The sequence below is a fragment of the Manacus vitellinus genome, unplaced genomic scaffold (genome assembly GCF_001715985.3).
Source record: "Manacus vitellinus isolate BGI_N305 unplaced genomic scaffold, ASM171598v3 scaffold_8_pilon, whole genome shotgun sequence".
NCBI classification, from domain to species: domain Eukaryota; kingdom Metazoa; phylum Chordata; class Aves; order Passeriformes; family Pipridae; genus Manacus; species Manacus vitellinus.
The window spans coordinates 22,963,549-22,984,010 of NW_021940864.1; the positions used below are offsets into that span (position 1 = coordinate 22,963,549).

The following is a 20,462-nucleotide window of genomic DNA, read 5'->3' on the forward strand; positions in this document are numbered from 1 at the left end:
AAGAGGGCATGGTCTTAAGCTGTGCCAGGGGAAATTTAGGTTGGATATTAGGAAGAAATTCTTTACAGAGAGGGTAATCAGGCATTGGAATGGGCTGCCCAGGGAAGTGGTGGATTCTTAATCCCTAGAGGTTTTTAGGATGAGACTGGATGTGGCACTTAGTGCCATGGTATAGTAACCACGGCAGTAGTAGAGCAAGGGTTGTACTTGATGATCTCAGAGGTCTTTTCCAGCCCTGCTGATTTTATGATTCTAAGCACATTTTTGCATAACTGTGTTTGAGAAATTGGCATCTGTCTGTCAACCATACGAGACAGTCTAATGGACATCAGTTAATTCTGGTTCACAGTTCAGATATGTTTGATACACTGATGTGTAGCTTGTTTGGGTTTATGACAGATGAACAGATTTTACATTCCAAGTGATTTGGCTGTAACTTGATTCTGGGCTTATTCACTGCAGAAAACAGGGTGTGACATTAGGGCAAGTTGTAGGAAACAAGAACAAAGCTTTTTGTTGTTGTTGCATCACATTCTTACAAAATGGTGTTGTAAACCTCAAAGGACAGGGAGAATACAAAGAAAACTGGGATACAGAGCTGTAGAGTAGGATCAAACAATTTCTATTAAATGCAGAGCTCTGGGTCACAGAGAGGCTAAGTGATTTGACCAAAGCCACAGAGGAAGTATGCTGCAAGTCAAAGGTTTGAAAATTGGTGCTCAAATTCTCAGTTATTTTACTGTAAGAAATAGTGGGCATTGCAGCCAAACAACACCATGTTGTTTATGAGACAGTTTCTCACTCAGTCTTTGTCACTCTCTTCCTGGATTTGCTACATTTTGTTTTATCTTCTTATGTACCACTGCAAAAAAAAAAAAATCCGGGAAGGCAGTAGCTGGTGTATTTTTACTGATGTGCCACAGTTTGTGAAAGCCGTATTTGTGTGTTACGTATTCTATATTTGACACCACTAGAATAATGATTTGTGACTGAGTGTATAGACAAGAGCCTGTCCTAATTTGCATTGTTACAATTTTAACTAATTCAATAATATCCCTGCAGGTCATTTGCAACCTGCGTAATCTATTTGCTGAAGCAATGTCATGTAAATTAGAATTGTGAGATGATGATTGTAAATTATTAAGTTAGCATGTCTTAAGAAGTTACCACCCTTGAGCTGAGATGTAGTTGCTGTACGCCTCTCTTTCATGACAGGTAAACTCTAACTGATTTAATGCTAATTTAAGTCACTATGCAGTGCCTGATTGTCTGACCATACCTTAAAATCCATGCTTCTAAATGCTTTGTGGTTTTGTTTTTTTTCACTATGAAGTCTAAAGTTGCTCACAAGCTATCTAAAACTTATTCATCTAACAGTGTCAATGCAAGGTCACACACTTGACTCAGATGTTTCAGAAAATGAATTCTGTTCAGGGATGTGTGTATGGTGCTGGAGGCTGCTGCTGGTTTTAGATTTTGTTTCCAGTGCAGGTGCATGGCAGCACACCAGCCAACATGGTTGCTCTGGCATGATCATTTAACACTCTGTCCTTGAATACAGTGTGGCCTCTGTACCCTCTTTGTTGCCTTTGAGTTTGCTGTGTTTACTGAAGTAAACAGTGTTAGATGTTGACATCTTTATATTCAGTAATGTACAATTTTCTTGGAAGTCTTGTAAGTGTTGCTATTCCCTGCTAAATTGCTCTATATAGATATAATTTTGGCACATTTTAGAAGGAAGGGCAAGGCATGAGCCAGAATGATCACTTAGTATTCCTTTATTCAATGTAGTCTTACATATTATTGGTTGACACAGGCACAGTGTTTTCTTGAGTATCAGTGAAGCTCTTCATAGCCAGGGTTGCCCTCAGAAGAAGGAGATTTTCAGAATGGGACAGTAAACAGACGTGTTGTTGGGGGAGATTTTGGGACAGGCTTCCAGAATACAGAGTACAGACTGATAGTTGGGAAGTGCTCAGATCCTACAATGAGTACTGCCAAAGTAGGGCTCCAGCTAGACAGTTTAAAAACCTAGACAGAGATTGTATCTGGTGTATTTTTAGAAAATAATTATGCACATTCTTTTGAATATTTAAAATGATGGTGAAAAATGTATCATTCATCAGGCATGTTGGTTTAAAAAACCAAGATATGCTGTTAGAGCCTGAGAACAGAGACATCATATCTTTGTGAGTGATTCACAGACGCTTGATTTCATTCATCCACCCACACAGTCTGAGATAAACATAAGAAAATTGTTCTACTTCAATAAAGAAACTTAAAGGGTTTGAAAAGATGTCTTGGAGGTCAAGGACTTCTGTGATAAATCTACATTTTTATTTGATCAATTTGCTCATATTTCTTAGAGTCCATATAAGGAAATGAGCTACTATTCATCCAAACCTGCTCCTCTTAAAGTGGAAAATAGCACAGATTTCACTGTGCACTTTCAATGACTCCAAGAAAAACAGTTCATAGTATTTGTCCACTGAAAATGAATACCATTGAATGTTTTCCTACATACATGCATTATTTTCCCACATGCTTGTGGGACACACACAAAAAAAATTTTTTTCGAAATTTCATTACACATAGCTTGTATAGGAGTCAGAAACTGCACATGCTATCAATATACAGAGAAGAGTATAATTTTGGAAAATACACAGTCAGTGATGAATTGTTTTTCTTGTGTCCCAGCAAAAGTTTGACTATTGACGGCTATTTCCTCATGGAAAAAGGGGAAGGGGGAAGATAGCCTTTTAGATCTTGTCACGTTTTCTTCTTTCAGTGAAAGAAAATCATTTAAATTCTTCCAGAATCTCTGTGGTTTTCTTGTCACACCTATTTTAGAGGCATCCATTTATGCATTTGTTTTCTACTAGAGCTGCATTCTGCAGTTTTTTGTTTGGAGTCTTCCTCCGTCATAGAGTGTGAGAATAATTATGTTTCTGTTGTGATTATGTCTTAAATACCGTAATCTTTTCATAGCAGTATTTAACCATACCTCAGTTTACTGAAGAAAGCAAGTCATGTAAACTGGCCCTGTGCGGGCTTGGTGCAGGGGGCTCCCTGAGGGCTCAGGGCATGGACAGGCAGCCTGGACTTGCTGGTGCCCACTGGGCACTGACAGGAAACTGCCACCTTTGTGCTCTGACTGCCCTAGGGAGGCCTATGACAGCCTCAGGGGTTCCTGGTGAGTGCCCTGTTATGAGGGTCCTTCCTGGAAAACCCACTCTCCACAGGGCAGGTGACTTTCTCAGGTCACTAGGAGACAGAAGCTGACTCGGAGCTTTTCAGCCCCCAAGTTACAAGCCTTTGAAGAATGTGAATGCTAGCAGGGCACACAAAAAGCACAGCTGTGCTGGTTTTATTATTGAATTTGGGGCCTGATAAATTTAGTACTGGGTACCATCCTGTCCTGGAACAGTCACATATGTTTGAGGGTGCAGACATGGCAGCCCCACACTGCTGCCACTTGTTCCCCTTGCCTGCTAGGGCCCAGGCGAGCTGTTTCCCACAACAGCCACTCATTCACTGTCAGTGCTGTGGGCATTGAGAGGCAACATCACCCCTGCCAAGGCAGGCTGTCGTGTAGGGATGGCAAATGCCCTGCAGCAAGGGGGTGAGGTAGGCTGTGCAGCCTCTCCGTGCTAGTTTGTGTATCAAAGAATATTGCAGAATATTTAGGGTTGGAAGGGACCTCTGGATGTCATATAACTTCCATCTAGTCCAACCTCCCTGCCAAGACAGGGTCACAGAGCAGATTATGCAGGATCGTGTCCAGGTGGGTTTTGAATGTCTCCAGAGAGGGTGACTCCACAACCTCCCTGGGCAGCCTGTTCCAGTGCTCTGCCACCCTCAATGTAAAATGAAGGGGGTGTACAGGCTCAGATGTTTATTGATTCAGATACGAAGCATTTTTGCTTTTGAATAATTTTGAAACTGATAATACCTAATCTCAATTATTGTACCGTTAGTTACTATGGATACTTGGTTTGCAAAATGTGTGACTTTATGGCTAAACTTCTGTGGAAGACCTTATTGTTAAATATCATCTCTTTTTTCAGGCAAACACAAGAAGTGGCATGAGAGTATGTTCATATCATGCACACAGATCTGGCAAAGAGAAGCCTGAATAAGTAAATATTAGTGAACTTTATTTTGCAACTGTCTTTTTGTATGTCTTGGAATAGATTTGTCAGATTTGTATAAATAAGCCTTTTTAAATAATGGCTTTTATATAGAAATTCAATCATTATTTTTGTTCTGAGTAAAACATCCTTGCTTCTATCTTCCCACATGCTGGTACTAATACAGTCCTAGAACCTGGTCAGCTTTCCTGCCCTTTGCTGTTGTTGTCCCATCTTAGGGAGGTATTGTGGTACCAAGAGATCATCATTCAGTTATCAGGATTGAGTGTGCTTCACTTGTTTCTCACTTTAACGTTTCCTCTGGTAAAAGACTTCTGCATTCATTTCATTAAATATTGTCAAGTATTACTCAGTGACACATTTAACAATAAGCAATATGTGAAAAAGTCACCCCACACAGTTGTAATTGTCTTCTTCCCATCTCATGCACAGATCTTGGGCCTGCTGCTGACCTTTCTGCATTACGAATCCTCCCAATGGTCAGATTTTGTGTGAAAATCGTATGCATATTCAATAAAATATAAGCTTAAAGTTAACATTGCCTTTCTTACAGTAGTCCCATTGAAGGGGCTTTAGACAGAATAAACCACAACTAGTTATAACTTGAATAGTTATAGTAATAGCAATACTAAAGCAAATGGATGAACCATTCATGGGGCTTGGGTTGCAGGGTGGCTTACTGAAGCAGGTAAGAAACGGCAGCAGTAATGTGTGAACCACTCTTTTGAGGTTAGTGAGAACACTCAGCTGAAAACAAAGTTCTGTGTAAGTGCTAAAGTAGGGCCTCTTTCTCAAACGAGCACAACGCATGGAGATTTATTTCTCCATTTTCATGTGACTGACTTGTTTGTATGTAGTCAATCTGAAACTTTTTGACAATCTGAAACTTTTTACTCATAAAGCAGCAGGAGGGAATAATTATTTGTTCAAGGTGTCACTACTCATTGATTTCTTCATTCCTGCAATAGGACAGTTGAAAGTATGTTATCTATGGGTAGATGCTGACCAGGTGAGAAGGTGTCGGTGAATGTACCCCAGTGTATTTATGCCTTTGCAAGGCAAGGCATATGATTTATGCAGCCCCAGTTGTCCTGCAGATAAAGGTGTCCTTAGTTACTAAGATGCAGTTTTTTTCAGTTGGTGAGTGTGGCTTGGAGACAGGGATCTGAGATCCACAGACAGGTGAAGCTTCAGCTTCATGGGGCTGAATTTATGTGCAGAGGCAAAAACCACTGCTGGCCGTTGATTGCCGCACTGACACCTTTAAGAGCATACCAGCAGATGCTTATGGGCAGGTACTGTGCCTGGACTGCTGCTTAGAACTGCTGAGGGAATTAAGATGTGTAATAATTTTAACAATAAAACTCTACCTAAATTCCACTGTGGCCTGTGTATTGTAACACCTTTGAACTGCTAGTGGAGGGAAATTAAGCACCGTTGGCCTTAACTGGTATTTTGCAAGATTCTCTCCTCCAAACTCTACTCTATCCACAAACTGTTAATAGGTGCTAATTAAGAAGCAAGTTATCTGTTTAAACTTGGTTTCGAATACATCATCTCCTGTACTTTTGCATTCTATTTTATTTCTCTTTACTAAATTCAGTCATTTTACAGTGTTTGTTACTTTTCATTCTCCTGCTTCTTATCTTCTTTGTTAAAAATCATGGACATGTAATTTGAGGCTTGGTGATGTAGTTTGTGAAACAGATTTAGAAGTCTAAATTTTATCCTAAGGGATAATTTTCACATATTTGGTTTCAACGTCTTACACAATCTGTACAACAAATTTAAATGATCCATCAAGTAGTAATAGCTCAATAGGTTCTTGGGTGCAGTGGTATCACGGTGAGTGTAAAATGTCAAAAAAATAAAGCACTGAAGTTTAAGAGAAGTGCTTCATTCGTGGCTAGTAAGAGCCTTGCCAGTGAAAAGGGGCAGCATCTCCAAGGAGATGATGTTACTGACTGTCCATGGGAACACAGCTGGACTCAGTCTGGAAAGACGGATCACAAAGGCTAGATCATGATTCAAACTTTCAAAATATTTTGCATTTTCATTAGGATTGAAAAAAAACCCCCAAAACAGTGGAAGTATTTGGTATTTGAAAGCTCAATATTTTAAATTCCTGTTATATGACCTAAAGGTTACAATTTTACAGTTTCACACAGCTGATTTATATTTTAGATGTGCCAAAAGTAGCACAGTATATAAAACACTTAAAAAATACATTTTAACTGTAACTTAAATAGGAATTATTGGAAGAAATTACTCTTTTCTGTCATAACATGTAAAAAAGAGTATTATTTCCACATTGATGAAAAAAGGTGTGAATGTATTCTGTTTGTTCTCATATGGCTCTCATAAAAAAACCTAACAATGAAAATTTATGTAGCGTGATTTTATAATTTTTGTTTTAAATTCTTATTGTATCATGAAAGACTCCTTAGGGTTTTGGAATTACTTTGTAGTTTTACCTCATTCTATTCATGAAAATATAATAATTTAAAGGAAAAGTTTTCATATGCAGCCAAATCAGATTAGAGACAAGTTGTAAATGAAGGGGAAATGTATTTCTAAATAATAGCCAGAATATTCAATTTTAAAAGTCATAATTCATCAAGGAAGAATGTATTTTGACATATAGGTTTTTGCCATGATGTTCAGGTAAAACTATATGGAAGGGAGTCAGTGTCATAAACTGTAGGAGAAATGCAACAGTAGATTTGAATATCCTCGTGCATTTTGATTCATATTTCTGATCCAATTTTGCACTTTCTTTAATTATGTGATGATTATGTGATGATTATAAGAGAGCTTCATGGGACTTTGAGATATAGAGGTCATGTTCCTAAAGTTTCTGAAATCATGAACTAAGGTTATGAAAACAATTGAATTAACTTAAAAATTGTAAGATAAAGAAAATTAAATTAAAGCATCAGCTTTCCAGGGTACACTACTGGTAATTACTTTCCTGGTCTTGCATATATAAGTGAGGATGATACAACTTTTCCTATAAAGAAACTTTGATACTTGTTTATAGGCAAAAGTGTCACTTTCACATGGAAAAGTACATTAACTGATATACTTTTTAATGGTAGTATATCATTTGAGTGCTGGGAAAACACAGACATTTTTCATAAATGCAAAGTTTCAGTGCCTTTCAAGATATCTAAAGCAAGGGGGGAAATGAAACAAAATTGCATGTTATTTTTAAAAATGTTTGCTCAGCTTTCAAGTTTCACTAGTCAAGCTATTTAATGATATCACATCTGCTGTCTGGGGTTTTTTTAAGAAAAATCTTCTGGCTTTTTATTTTATTATTTAATGTTAAGTGAGATATTCATGGTGGAGAGCTTAGGTTAAGAATCAAGCAAACCAAAGTTTGCAGATCTTTAGTGGCAAGGATTTGTTTTCTCTGAAATGTATAGAATTTTAACCACGTGGAATTAGATCACCCAATTTTAGTGCTTACAGAAATTTTAATTCAAGTTCAATTTATGAACTTTCTTCTTACCTAATTGTTATTTTGTGTAACTCATCTGATGCCACTAAAGTCACTGCCAATTTGCATTACAATAAGTGCAAATTTTGTGCTTTTAGTCATGTTGCAAGCTTCATAAAAACCCATATAGAGTTTAGACAAAGACAAATGTACAGGGAGTGGATCATTTTGTTTCACACCTATTTGTATAAAAGTATACCCTTTATCAATTAATAGTTAGTAAGAGTATGTTTCTGAGAAGTTGACAGATTCTGTCCCTGACTGTTAGATTTAGTTCATCTGGTAGAGGTGGGGAAAGCCCTGTTCATTAAAGAAATGCTCTTAGGAGGTTTCTTTGCTGCAGCGTTTGTGGAAGGGCAAAGGTGAAGGAGCAAGGAGAAAATTCTTTTGCTAACACAAGTATTTCCTGTAGACAGCAATTACATACAGGTCTGTGAACTTTAGTTAGCTACCCACAAGCATTTGAACTGTGAGCTCAATGTAGTGTTTGTATAACCTTCCTTTATTTCCAAGATATCTAGTAGAGACTTTTCAAAATGAAATACTTTTTTTTCCCCATTACAAGTGAAAGATCAAATGATGGAATTCCTTGACCATTTTCTCACCAATTTACAGTCTGTATACCCTAAGAGAGTTCATTAAGTAAGAAGCATACACAGGAGTTCAGCTTTTTCCTGACTTTTTCTGCAAGCTCTAGTTCTAGCTGTGCGAATAAAAGCTACTGTGTATGTATCTATTTTACAGTTCTTTTGTCAACTCATTGCTCAGTGTTCCTTGCCTAGGAGTTCTCTGTTAGATATTAACTTGTGAGCTTATTTTGGAGTAAATTTCTATATTTTCTTTTCTCTGTGGCTCTTACTCAAATAGAAGTGCTGCTTAATGCTGCCTTCAAGTATTGCGGGTTACTAAATAGTGATAGTGGATAGTAACGATTCAGAAAATGTGTATAATGGCAATGTCTAATCTGGTACAATACAGAAAAATAGTATTCCAAAGGAAAACACATTCTATTCAGCTGTAGATAGAACAACATACTGGGAGTTTTCTGTTTTGTTGAAGTAATGGCCTTCTGCTAAGGAATTCTGATGGATGGGATGGTGACCTTTCCTCTACTAATTTCTGTGGTACATACATTGTGGGTTCCACAAGTCTTGTTCCCATGTAAATGCCCAATATATGTCCACGGTTCCTTTCCTTGGCATAAAAAGCAGTTATTTTCTACTAGTACTTTCAAAAGTCATAAAGGAATCCAAACAAAATGTGAAAGGAGTTTCCTATACCTCAATACCAACTATCCAGTCATTTCTAATTGGAGCAGGTTGTAACATCCAAAGACTTTTAAGCAAAATCTCCCACCATGGCCTACTAATGGGAAATGCAGCTCTGCAATGCTATGGTTTAGATCCTGGATGCCATATGCACCCAGTGGTGCAAAGGAGTAGAGCAGAATTGGTTTTTCTTCTGACTTTACTCCTGTCACTTTCCAGTATGGTCAAATACAGCAAAAATTCTAGCAAATTATCTTTGGTATTGTTAGACATCATTGACAGACTATGGTTTATCATCAAAAAAGATAGTCCGGGAATGTTGGACTTGCACTGGGGGAATGAGAAAATGAGTGGCATCAGCATGAAAGTTGTACCTCATTGTAACTGGAAATGTATGCACTGTGTTGAGACTAAACATGTCCAGTGTTATGGAATTCTGAAAATTGAATTATTTCAACTGTTTTCTGATCAGAGCAATGTTTGAAATAGCCCAAAAATAGAGAGATTTAAAATAAATGATGGCTAGAAATCCTTGGGGAGTTGATTTTTTAGAGACACTAAGAATGCACACAACCTGTAGAAACCTAAGAACTCATTGACTACTGAGTACTTGAGTTATACAGACCTTAAATTTACTGCTTTAGTTTTGAATTGTTCTATCCATCACATCAGGAGTTAAATGTAATAATTTTCTATTTTGTACAGCAATTACATACAGGTCTGTGAACTTTAGTTAGCTACCCACAAGCATTTGAACTGTGAGCTCAATGTAGTGTTTGTATAACCTTCCTTTATTTCCAAGATATCTAGTAGAGACTTTTCAAAATGAAATACTTTTTTTTCCCCATTACAAGTGAAAGATCAAATGATGGAATTCCTTGACCATTTTCTCACCAATTTACAGTCTGTATACCCTAAGAGAGTTCATTAAGTAAGAAGCATACACAGGAGTTCAGCTTTTTCCTGACTTTTTCTGCAAGCTCTAGTTCTAGCTGTGCGAATAAAAGCTACTGTGTATGTATCTATTTTACAGTTCTTTTGTCAACTCATTGCTCAGTGTTCCTTGCCTAGGAGTTCTCTGTTAGATATTAACTTGTGAGCTTATTTTGGAGTAAATTTCTATATTTTCCTTTCTCTGTGGCTCTTACTCAAATAGAAGTGCTGCTTAATGCTGCCTTCAAGTATTGCGGGTTACTAAATAGTGATAGTGGATAGTAACGATTCAGAAAATGTGTATAATGGCAATGTCTAATCTGGTACAATACAGAAAAATAGTATTCCAAAGGAAAACACATTCTATTCAGCTGTAGATAGAACAACATACTGGGAGTTTTCTGTTTTGTTGAAGTAATGGCCTTCTGCTAAGGAATTCTGATGGATGGGATGGTGACCTTTCCTCTACTAATTTCTGTGGTACATACATTGTGGGTTCCACAAGTCTTGTTCCCATGTAAATGCCCAATATATGTCCACGGTTCCTTTCCTTGGCATAAAAAGCAGTTATTTTCTACTAGTACTTTCAAAAGTCATAAAGGAATCCAAACAAAATGTGAAAGGAGTTTCCTATACCTCAATACCAACTATCCAGTCATTTCTAATTGGAGCAGGTTGTAACATCCAAAGACTTTTAAGCAAAATCTCCCACCATGGCCTACTAATGGGAAATGCAGCTCTGCAATGCTATGGTTTAGATCCTGGATGCCATATGCACCCAGTGGTGCAAAGGAGTAGAGCAGAATTGGTTTTTCTTCTGACTTTACTCCTGTCACTTTCCAGTATGGTCAAATACAGCAAAAATTCTAGCAAATTATCTTTGGTATTGTTAGACATCATTGACAGACTATGGTTTATCATCAAAAAAGATAGTCCGGGAATGTTGGACTTGCACTGGGGGAATGAGAAAATGAGTGGCATCAGCATGAAAGTTGTACCTCATTGTAACTGGAAATGTATGCACTGTGTTGAGACTAAACATGTCCAGTGTTATGGAATTCTGAAAATTGAATTATTTCAACTGTTTTCTGATCAGAGCAATGTTTGAAATAGCCCAAAAATAGAGAGATTTAAAATAAATGATGGCTAGAAATCCTTGGGGAGTTGATTTTTTAGAGACACTAAGAATGCACACAACCTGTAGAAACCTAAGAACTCATTGACTACTGAGTACTTGAGTTATACAGACCTTAAATTTACTGCTTTAGTTTTGAATTGTTCTATCCATCACATCAGGAGTTAAATGTAATAATTTTCTATTTTGTACTTATATTGAGTTTGACTTATATATTCTGCCTTATCACATCCCGCTATTTTCTGATGTGGTCCTACTCACCCCTGCATGCCAGGACACATGCTTAGAGTACAATCAGTTTTCCCTTCCAGTCAGAAAGAGGTCTAGAACTGTGGTCTGGATTTAACCATCTCTTCAATGCCTTTAATAGGCTCTTACCCTTTTTTTCCTCAAAGACCTTTCATTAGGGCAATCAACTGGGTATTTCAGTGTTTCTGAACTGAATACGTAGTGAGCTTTTTGTTTCACAGTTTTATTTTGTCCTGCTAAGCTTCTAATTGCTGCCTGGACTTAATATATCTGATGAATATCAACTGATACACCACTCCTTTTCACCATCCTGGGCAGCTCTAGCCTGCCTCATCCAGAACACCTGCTATGGTACAGTAGCATCAGTCATCGTATCTGACAGCACTGTTCATATACTTTCCACTGAAGGAAGACTTTATAAGAGTAAGTTAAAAGGCATTGTGCAGGCATATGCTAATCAAGCGCTTAAAAACTTTAAAGGATAGTATTTTATTTGTTAAATGTAACTTTGGCATTTCGTGAACAGCTCATATAACTTTCAATGTTTTTGCACTTAATTTAAAAGACCAGCTCACAGCAGATATTTGGTCTGCCAACTATCTAGAGGAACATACTGCATGTTTTCTATTGCCTTGCTGAATTCCAAATGCCTTTAATGGGGAGAGAGGGGTTGTATCACTAAAGGTGATGAGTCTACAAAAGTATATGTCTGACCCACTGATTTTTAGAAGCAGTAGTGTCACCCAGTTTGAATTACAGGAATAAGATGGAAAATAAATGATATCTAAATAACTAAAAACCTTTTTATAATTATTTTTCTGCTTTATTGATATGATAAAAGGAACAATACTTTCTCCTTTTGATAAAACTGCATGTCAGAAAGAGAAAAATATTAGTAGTTTATAGGAAAAAAACATAAGAAAAATGGAAGGAACTGGAAGCGATATCAGGGTTCTTTTGGGCCTCAATGTGCAAACATTTCAAGAGCCTGTAATTTTGTCTGGCTAATACAAAACAAGGCAGGTTTTAGTTAGCCTTGCTTGTCAGTGATCATGGACACATGCAGGCTTACAGTGTCGTATGCTTCCATGCGGAGTTTCTGTGTATTTCTTTTCATCATACTAAGGAAAAAAAAAGTCTTAGGTTCAGTTCTAAAACTCCCCAGTCATCTCTGGTTTAGGTTGTAACTCAGGTAACAAAGTAAGACTAGCACTGGTTCAAAAACCACGTGCTACATAGAAAAAAAATTAGAAAAAATGTGGATTGTTTTAAATAAAAAAATGCTTTCCACATTTCTAAATCAAGTTTAACGTTTTTTGTTGCCATTTTCAGAAGAAGTTTCAAAGCCAAGCCTTTTATTTACATTTGTTTTAAGATTTCAAGAGTTAAAAGTACTCATTTCATGACATCACATTTTGGAAGAGAAGTTTCATTTTTCCTACCCTTTTTGAAATATTCTTCTCTTCAGACATTCTCAGCTTTTATGCTTTCAGAAATTTCCTCATGGAAACAATTTTAAAGTGATGGTATGAGAAAAGTTTTCCCCAAATTTTCATCTTCCCCCTCATCCTCAAACCCCTCCCTGCCACCACCCCAGTAGAAAAGATGTTGTTGGGCAATAGTTAAAGAGTTAAGAGAAAAAGGAAAGAGAGGCAAAAATCCAGTAAGCCCAACAGACCAAATCCAAAGACTTATGTTCAATGAACTTCAAGAGGTAAATATACTTGAAGGTCTAGCTCAAGAAGCACCTCCAAATGAATAGCAATTACATTGCATCTGTGATAATGAAGTCGTCAAACCCTGAAACATTTAGGTTAGATTTCTTCTCACCTACCTTGGACTGCCTAGCAGTTATGAGTTTGGTATGAGGAAATCATCTGAGTAATGGAAGGAGGTGACATATAATACTTTTTTCTGCCTGTATCATTAGCTGAGGTTGTATAAGACTAATTCATTAATGTTTTGCTTTTGCCTATGTAATATGAAAAATTAGGTTGAAATTCAGCTATGGTTGTTGGTATAAAAATTAAGTCCACATTTATTTTTTTTAATATACCATTACAAAGCATATAAACATCTATCTGTAACAAAATAGGCAAGATAAATACAGAGTCAGTTAATCACTCCTGAATTCCCATGAAGTTTGATCTGATTCAGTAAAACAAACAGTGAGTTTTCAATAGGTGGGTACGCAGTGGCTGTTGAAATGAAGTTAATAACTCTGCCCCATTTTACAGCAGTGGACTTAGCAGTAGGAAAATGAGGATGAAGAGAAGGATGTCATGCCCCTACTCCACTCCAATTAATAATGCCAAATGCTTCAAGCATACAATAATATGATCCATTAGTGACTTTGCAGCTCCCACTCTCCAGTTCTGCTCCAGAAATAGATGCATTTCAGTTCTGTTCCAAAAAGCAGGAATAATAATGACATTTACAGGGCTGGGTAAAAGCTAGAATTTCACCAAGGGGAACATGGGACTTGCTGACTGTCGTCAGAGGAGAAACTTGTCAAAAGCTTAGGGCAGGTTGCACAAAACTTTTAATGAGAGTTCTACAAAACTTCAAGATATTTCATATTACCCAAAGAGTGCAAAAAGTTTGCATGTTTTGAGCTTCATCTTTTCAAGTCTCAGCTTCATATATACATGTTGCACACATATTAAAAAAAAAAGAAAAGGTGACCATAGGACCATAGCAAACGTGACATTTGTCCTAGTAATGATGGCATTGAAATTCTAAGTAATCAAATATATTTAGCTGTGTAGCTAAATACTTTTATTTGAAAGATTGGAGAAGTATGTGTGGGGTTAAGAAAAGTGAAGGCAATTTGCTATGACCTATTTTCATTCCATTCCAATCAAAATTGCACCACTTAGCTGAGTACTGTAAAGGGATGCCTGAAGCACACTTGCATTAAATCATCTGTTAATGTCAGGCCAAATTTCTGGTCTACTGCCTTGTTGGCAGTGACAACCTATCTGCAATGGATACCTGTGTTCTGTACACTCATCAGAAACTTTTATGTGCTAGGATAGCAAAAAAAGCCTGAAATACTTAAATATGAAGAAAGATGTCCAAAGACATAAGATGAACTAAGAAAACCATTTGAAATGCACATCTTCACTGTAAGTAATTGTAGTCTCTAATTCAGCCAAAACATTGATGTTTTGGCGCAAGAGATTAATAGGAATTTTTTGAAGTAAAATTAAATGTTGCAAATTCAGTCAAGGACTGAAAGAAATGCTCCAAACTTGATGGTATTGCAGCATGGTTTGGCTTCTGAGCAAATATCATGAAGAGTTAACTTCTTGTCTGCTTTACTTAGTTTGAAAATCTAAGTAAGAAAACTTTCCCTAAACTCTTCTAATATGTTTTGATTTCTGTCTGGAACAAAAGAATCTTTTTTTTTTTCCCCATCAGTTATTTTCTTCTTTCAGATGTCTCTTTCATCTAGTTTTGGTTCTCTGGCTCCCATGGAAGCCAGTAAGTAGGTCCCAAGTTGAATGTAATGTAGAATTGGATTAAAAGTTCCTGATTTAGTAAAAACATGTAAGCATGTATGTACATGTAAGCATGTATGTAGTTTTCAAACGTGCCTTGTAACAGGGCTCCTTTCAGCACAGTGTTCAGGTTAGCAGATGCCTTTCCACCATGGACAGAGCTGAGGTTTCAGAGCGAGAAGCTCTTCCTGAACGGGAAGCCTGGGTGTCACGGGCTGTAAGCACGAGCAGTAGAGTGAAAAGTGAGCGCAAGCAGTTGAGTGACTTATACTCAAAACAGGGATTTGACAGATCTGTCACTGCCGTGGCATACTGTGCATTTATGGTTTAGCACTGTTAATCTAGTGCTCCATGTGCCAAATGAAGTCATTAGCAGATTTGAGGTCTATGAACCATCTGTGCCTGGTATCTGTTCATCCTCAAGTGGGAAAGAGCCATCAGTGCAGAGCTGTACTGGGATGTAGTGGTGCTAGAAGGTCTCTGGGGTACGCCTTGGTCATTTGCGTTAATGTGCCCCTCATATAGCATTTATTGCTCACCTCTTCCTCCTGGAAAAATGTTTGAGTCTCTCAAGGGGCCTTTTGAGAACTGGTTGCAGTATCTTTTGTTAAATATTTGGCAATGACCAGCCATACCGAGCCAACTATGGCATGAATGAGAAACTTAATAATCCATGAAGGGGCTTTTTATATAACTTTAATTTACATTACATTGAGTTCATAAATTAGGGGAAAAAAGTGTTACTTATGGCTTTCTTCCTGGTGGTGGGTTAGAATACACCAGCTGTAACACACCATTTACTGAGATGACTGGAGTCATTGTATATCAAAGCTGAAAATTATATTGACTCTATCAGTGCAATAACCCTTTGGTAGTCCTTCTTGTGAGGGTTTCTTACATGTATTATAAGAACTGCCTTACTGCGTTGCAGTAACTTAGAGAAACACTTGGAGACAAAATGATTGATTATTAGCCCTGATGTTTGTAATTTGATCAGTGCAGCAAGTGTTAGCCAATAGTGATTTGTTTTCTTTCCCTTACTCCGTTATTGATGTGTTTCATTGTCTTATTGTCCAAAATTCCAAATCTGGAATGTCCTGCTATCAAGTCTAACTCTGCTTTATTTAACCCAAAGGCAAATCCTTAGTATAAAGCAATATGAATGAGGTCTGAACTGAAAGCAAATTCAACTCATTATGTTGCCAAACAAACCTTCATACTCTGTCAAATCCAAACACTGAAATAAATCTTCATGGCTGTCCACTAGACTGTGAGTCTGGCACAGACAGAGATTGCTCAGACAGTAGTTCCAGACATCTTGAGAACAGTGACCTCTTTATGGGGTAAATTTACAGAGTTTTCATTAGTCACTCAGAGAGGAAATCAAATTTAACAGATTGCAATAATTTTTGTTTGATGATAAGGTATGCCTGAGAGTACTGACCAGTCAGAAAAATTGGTTTACTCATAGTGTGTTTACCAGTCTAGGAAAGATTATGTCTTCTACTTGGGTTACCTTACCGAGTACAGGATGCCTCTCTAAAATATGCTCAACCTCTCAAAAGAATAAATCTTTTTATTTAAATCAATCAGTTTATATAGTAATGTTTGTTGTTTGAAATAGTAGTTCCTTTTAAATAAACTTGCAGGATTTATTGCCATGGAGCAAACTTAAACACTGTGAATTGATTCTTTAAACTGTTAGTGAACTCTATGACTGATCAAGCTATGATGATAAGCCTCAGAGCTCTAGGATACTTCTAAGTTTTGCATTGTAGATGTTTGAAAAGTTTGTGACTCTCCCCTGAGAATTCTCTCTTGATTCTCATGCTGAAAGGGGTGTTATTTCAGAAATTTTAGAAATGGCAAGGAATTTATCTTTGCACTTTGAAGTTCTGAAATATGTGGCAATTTTCTTTATTTGTGGGTATAACAAACTGTGAGTACTCTATTCTGTTTCTATGTGTAAAACTAAAGTTTTAGTGCTTTGTAGGTGGGTAGGAGTTTTTAGAGGAATCAGGACGGACAAACGCAAATTAAATTACTGCGATAAATGGTTCTGCAGGAGTTAAGATGACAAGGACATGCCTTTGGATGGAAGAACATATTTATTGAAGCACTCAATTACCAACAATTGTTTATTTTTCTTATTTGAAAATCTGTGATCACACAGAATCAGAACCTGGTTGTGATATAAGGAATAAGGCTGAACAACTAGGACAGAAAAAAGATGGCACAAGGTGACCATGAAACCTGAAAGAAATCTATGACACAGGAGAAAAATATTGTTTGCTTTGCCTTGTTCTGGTTTTTTGTGGGTTTTGTTTGTTTGTTTGGGGTTTTGTTTGTTTTTTTGTTTGGTTTTGTTGGTGGTGGTGGTTTTTGTTGTTGTTGTTGTATTTTGTTGTGGTGGTGGTGGTTTTTTGTTATTGTTTTGTGCGGGGTTTGGTTGGTTGGTTGGTTGGGTTTTCCCTTAGAAACAGAATTAGTCAACTTCCAGTCCCAGTTGTTTTTGATCTGGAAACAATCGCCTCATGAACAAGCAGTTTACCCATGCTTTCCTGAAGCAAAGTTAGATACTCTAGATTTAGCTGTTATTTGAGCTACCTCTGTGAATTCTGGGAAGCTAGGAAAACTGATTTTTCTTTGGGTGTTCTGCAAAAATAAATAAAAAAAAAAAACCTTCTTCCTTTTGTTTCTTGGAAGTGTGATCTACAACATCAACTCTTGTGTTGAAATTGCATAACTCCCCTTAGTAGGACTGATCTTTAACTTTGAGATTTGAAACCTCCTATAAGTTTATGTAAATAGAAAAGTAGACGTGATTCAGTAGATTTTTAGAGACTTTGTAACAAATCTAAAAGAAAACAAAAAACCAACCACATCCTCCGGTGACAGACTGTGGATATTTCATATTTTATACCTGTTGCAAGCTGATAACTGTCTGTGTAAGATTGGTATTAAATCAGAATTTCTCACACTGTAAATGGTGAGATCTCCCTCTGCTCATCACCGTAATCTCAGTTTCTCTCTCTCTACTTACTGAGCACAAAAAAGAAGCCATGACTAAGGTTATTATCTGTAGTACACATTGTATGTCTACCACTGTTGGGTTTTTTCATACCTCAGTTTAAAAGTGGGGAAAGATTGTCTCTTAGGAGGTTAAATAAACCTCAGAGCACCTGTAGTGAGATTGTGTGCAAAATCATGTAGCTCAAAATTCATGAGAGCAATTAGGCTTCTGCCTGTGTTTATGTATTAAAAACCATTTTAGATCTGGCTCTGTATACTTTGGATTCCCAGTGTTGTATTTGAAACTGCAAATAATTAGAAACTGGATGGCATTTCACTACCTCACTGGGATATTGAGATGCACCTGCATACTGTAAAAATATCTAAGAGAGGTTAAAAAGTGCCTCACAGTGAACTACTCTTGAAAGAAGCTCTTGATGTCTGAATCTCATCTTATTCATTCCGCTCACATTTTTCCTCACATATGTCCTTGTATAAAAAACTAATGCATGTTTCTGAAAAGGAAGAAGTAAAACTATTGTGACTTCTTTGTTTAAAACTTTTCACATAATACCTTTAATAGAAAATGATGAAATAGTCTCTATAACTTTACGGTAATCAAAATTCAATATTATTAATATAACTGTTTTATGGTAATAATAAGAGATTTTCAAGAAAGAGGAGTTCATTTAGTTCCAAGAGATGTTTGACCTTTGCTACTTCCTAATCCGTTAAAGAGAGCTAAGGGTCACAAGAGCTGGCTTTCTTTCTGTTTTACCTGGAAGGCATTATTTTTTCAATAAGTACCAAAATCAAGTCAATATTTTTAGAGCCAGGATAATTGCCACTTGAAATGGACTAATCTTTGCTCAGAAGTTGCCTGGCACTTTATATCCAATGCCAGCAGGAAAGAAATAATTAAGATCTGTGCTTTTGGTAATTGATTGAGAACATTTGAGTGGGTTACATAAATAATTGACTAATCAAAGTATTGTCTAACCGTTTACAAAAAACACATGCCCTACTGCATGTACATTTATTTAAATTAATGTAGCTGTCAAAATGTATGAGAAATTTTGAAAGAGGATTTCATTTGCACCTTATGGTTAATGGTCTCATAAATAATAATTTGTCAATTTATAGGATAAGTTATACTATTAAATTGTTCAGCATACCTCTTTAAAACATAGGTGTGCATTTACTGTTCTGGACAATTACTCTATGGATAAAACTGCAACTTTCAAATCTCATTTTCATGTCTGCCAAATCATACTCTTACTCATTTTCTGTTCTAATGAGAATTAATGATATTAATAATCTCATGTTATGCAGAAGAGACCTGAGGCTTTTGTTGAATATGAAGTATCATGCAGTATTTTTCTAGATAAAATATTTTATTAGCATGTCACTGATAACTGACCAACATATCTAAAAAATAAATTTAAAAAAACCCCAAACTAGCTCTTCCCCAAAAAATCAAATGTTTAAAAAATACATTCACAAGTGGGCTCTGTTTTTTGTTTAAGCCCATGAAAATTATACTTTCTAATAATTTGCTAAGTGTTGATGTGTCTCGAACACCAAGAAACTTCAGTCTGATAGTTTGGGGTAGAAATATATCTATTTGCAGGTGTCTTCCATGCTTCTCCTCCCTTTTCTAGAACTATTTTATCTTTGTATGATTGTATGAAGGAAGAATACACTTACAAGCTGAATATTTGAGATTAAAAGAAAGGTTGTATTTCTCTTGAATGGCAATTTGAACATGCTTTGTTGTGGGATCTTTTACGTGCAAACCAAAATTCCCATAATGTGAAAGATATATTATTGCACAGTCTTTGCATTTATTTGTATCCATATCAGGTTGCCACAACCAGAGCTGCTATTTACTTCAAAACTGTCCCGTATATATTCTTTGGGTTTTGCTGCTAGTCATTAAAATGTGCTGTAACAGCCTGATGTCAGCAGAGTCCCTTCGTGGAAACAGCCACTCCTTTCATCAGTAGTCACTGTGATCTGTTATGTTGTTTCTGGGCTGAGCTTCTCAGGCTCTGTGTAGGGTGGCTTTTTTTTGTTCTCTGGACAGGAAAGTAGGGTCTCTGCATGTATTTAACCCCACATTTTTGCAGGATACTTATATTTCTGTTTCTAATTGACAGCAGTTTTACAGGAGAGTGTGTCCCAGACGTGATTGCTCTAAAATGAAAGAGCACCAGTGTTGGGCTTGAATGTTTTCCATCCAATTTACCAATTGCCCCTTCGTTTTATTTTGGAAGGTTTTTTTTCACTTGAGTGTGGGGTTTCCAAATGATTCTAGTAATCCTGGATTTTTTCCTTTGTTTTTACAGGTGACCTGTAACTGTTTCACCATCAGTAATGGAGAGATGCAGGATGTTGGTGTTGGCCTGTATCCCAGGTACTGTGGACACTGTTTCATTCACAGGCAAAATCTATGTTAGTTTTTTTTCCCTTTTTTTCAAGGTAGCTGTAAGGGCCATCAAAGCAGAAGGTAACATGTCTAAACAAGAAACTGGGAAATGGAAATAAATTAAAGGAGAATAAAAAATATGATCTAGTTGAAAACATTCTTAATAGCCCTGATTACAGCATTAAAACAGTTTAAATAAGATACATCTTTATATTTTATTTTTATGGAGGTGGTAGTCTTTTCTAAGTAAGAATAAATGCTGACATCAAAAATATGTAACT

General features: G+C 36.7%; 1 protein-coding gene across 1 annotated transcript in view; it reads left to right on the plus strand.

Moving 5' to 3' along the window:
• Positions 1-20,462, plus strand: part of SMYD3 (SET and MYND domain containing 3) — a gene marked incomplete at its 5' end in the record, with an annotated part of 349,684 nt that overhangs the window by 245,389 nt on the left and 83,833 nt on the right. The window contains one exon of the mRNA XM_018085017.2: positions 20,102-20,169. Within this exon, the coding sequence (XP_017940506.2) occupies positions 20,102-20,169 (68 nt within the window). The remainder of the gene's footprint in view (positions 1-20,101; positions 20,170-20,462) is intronic.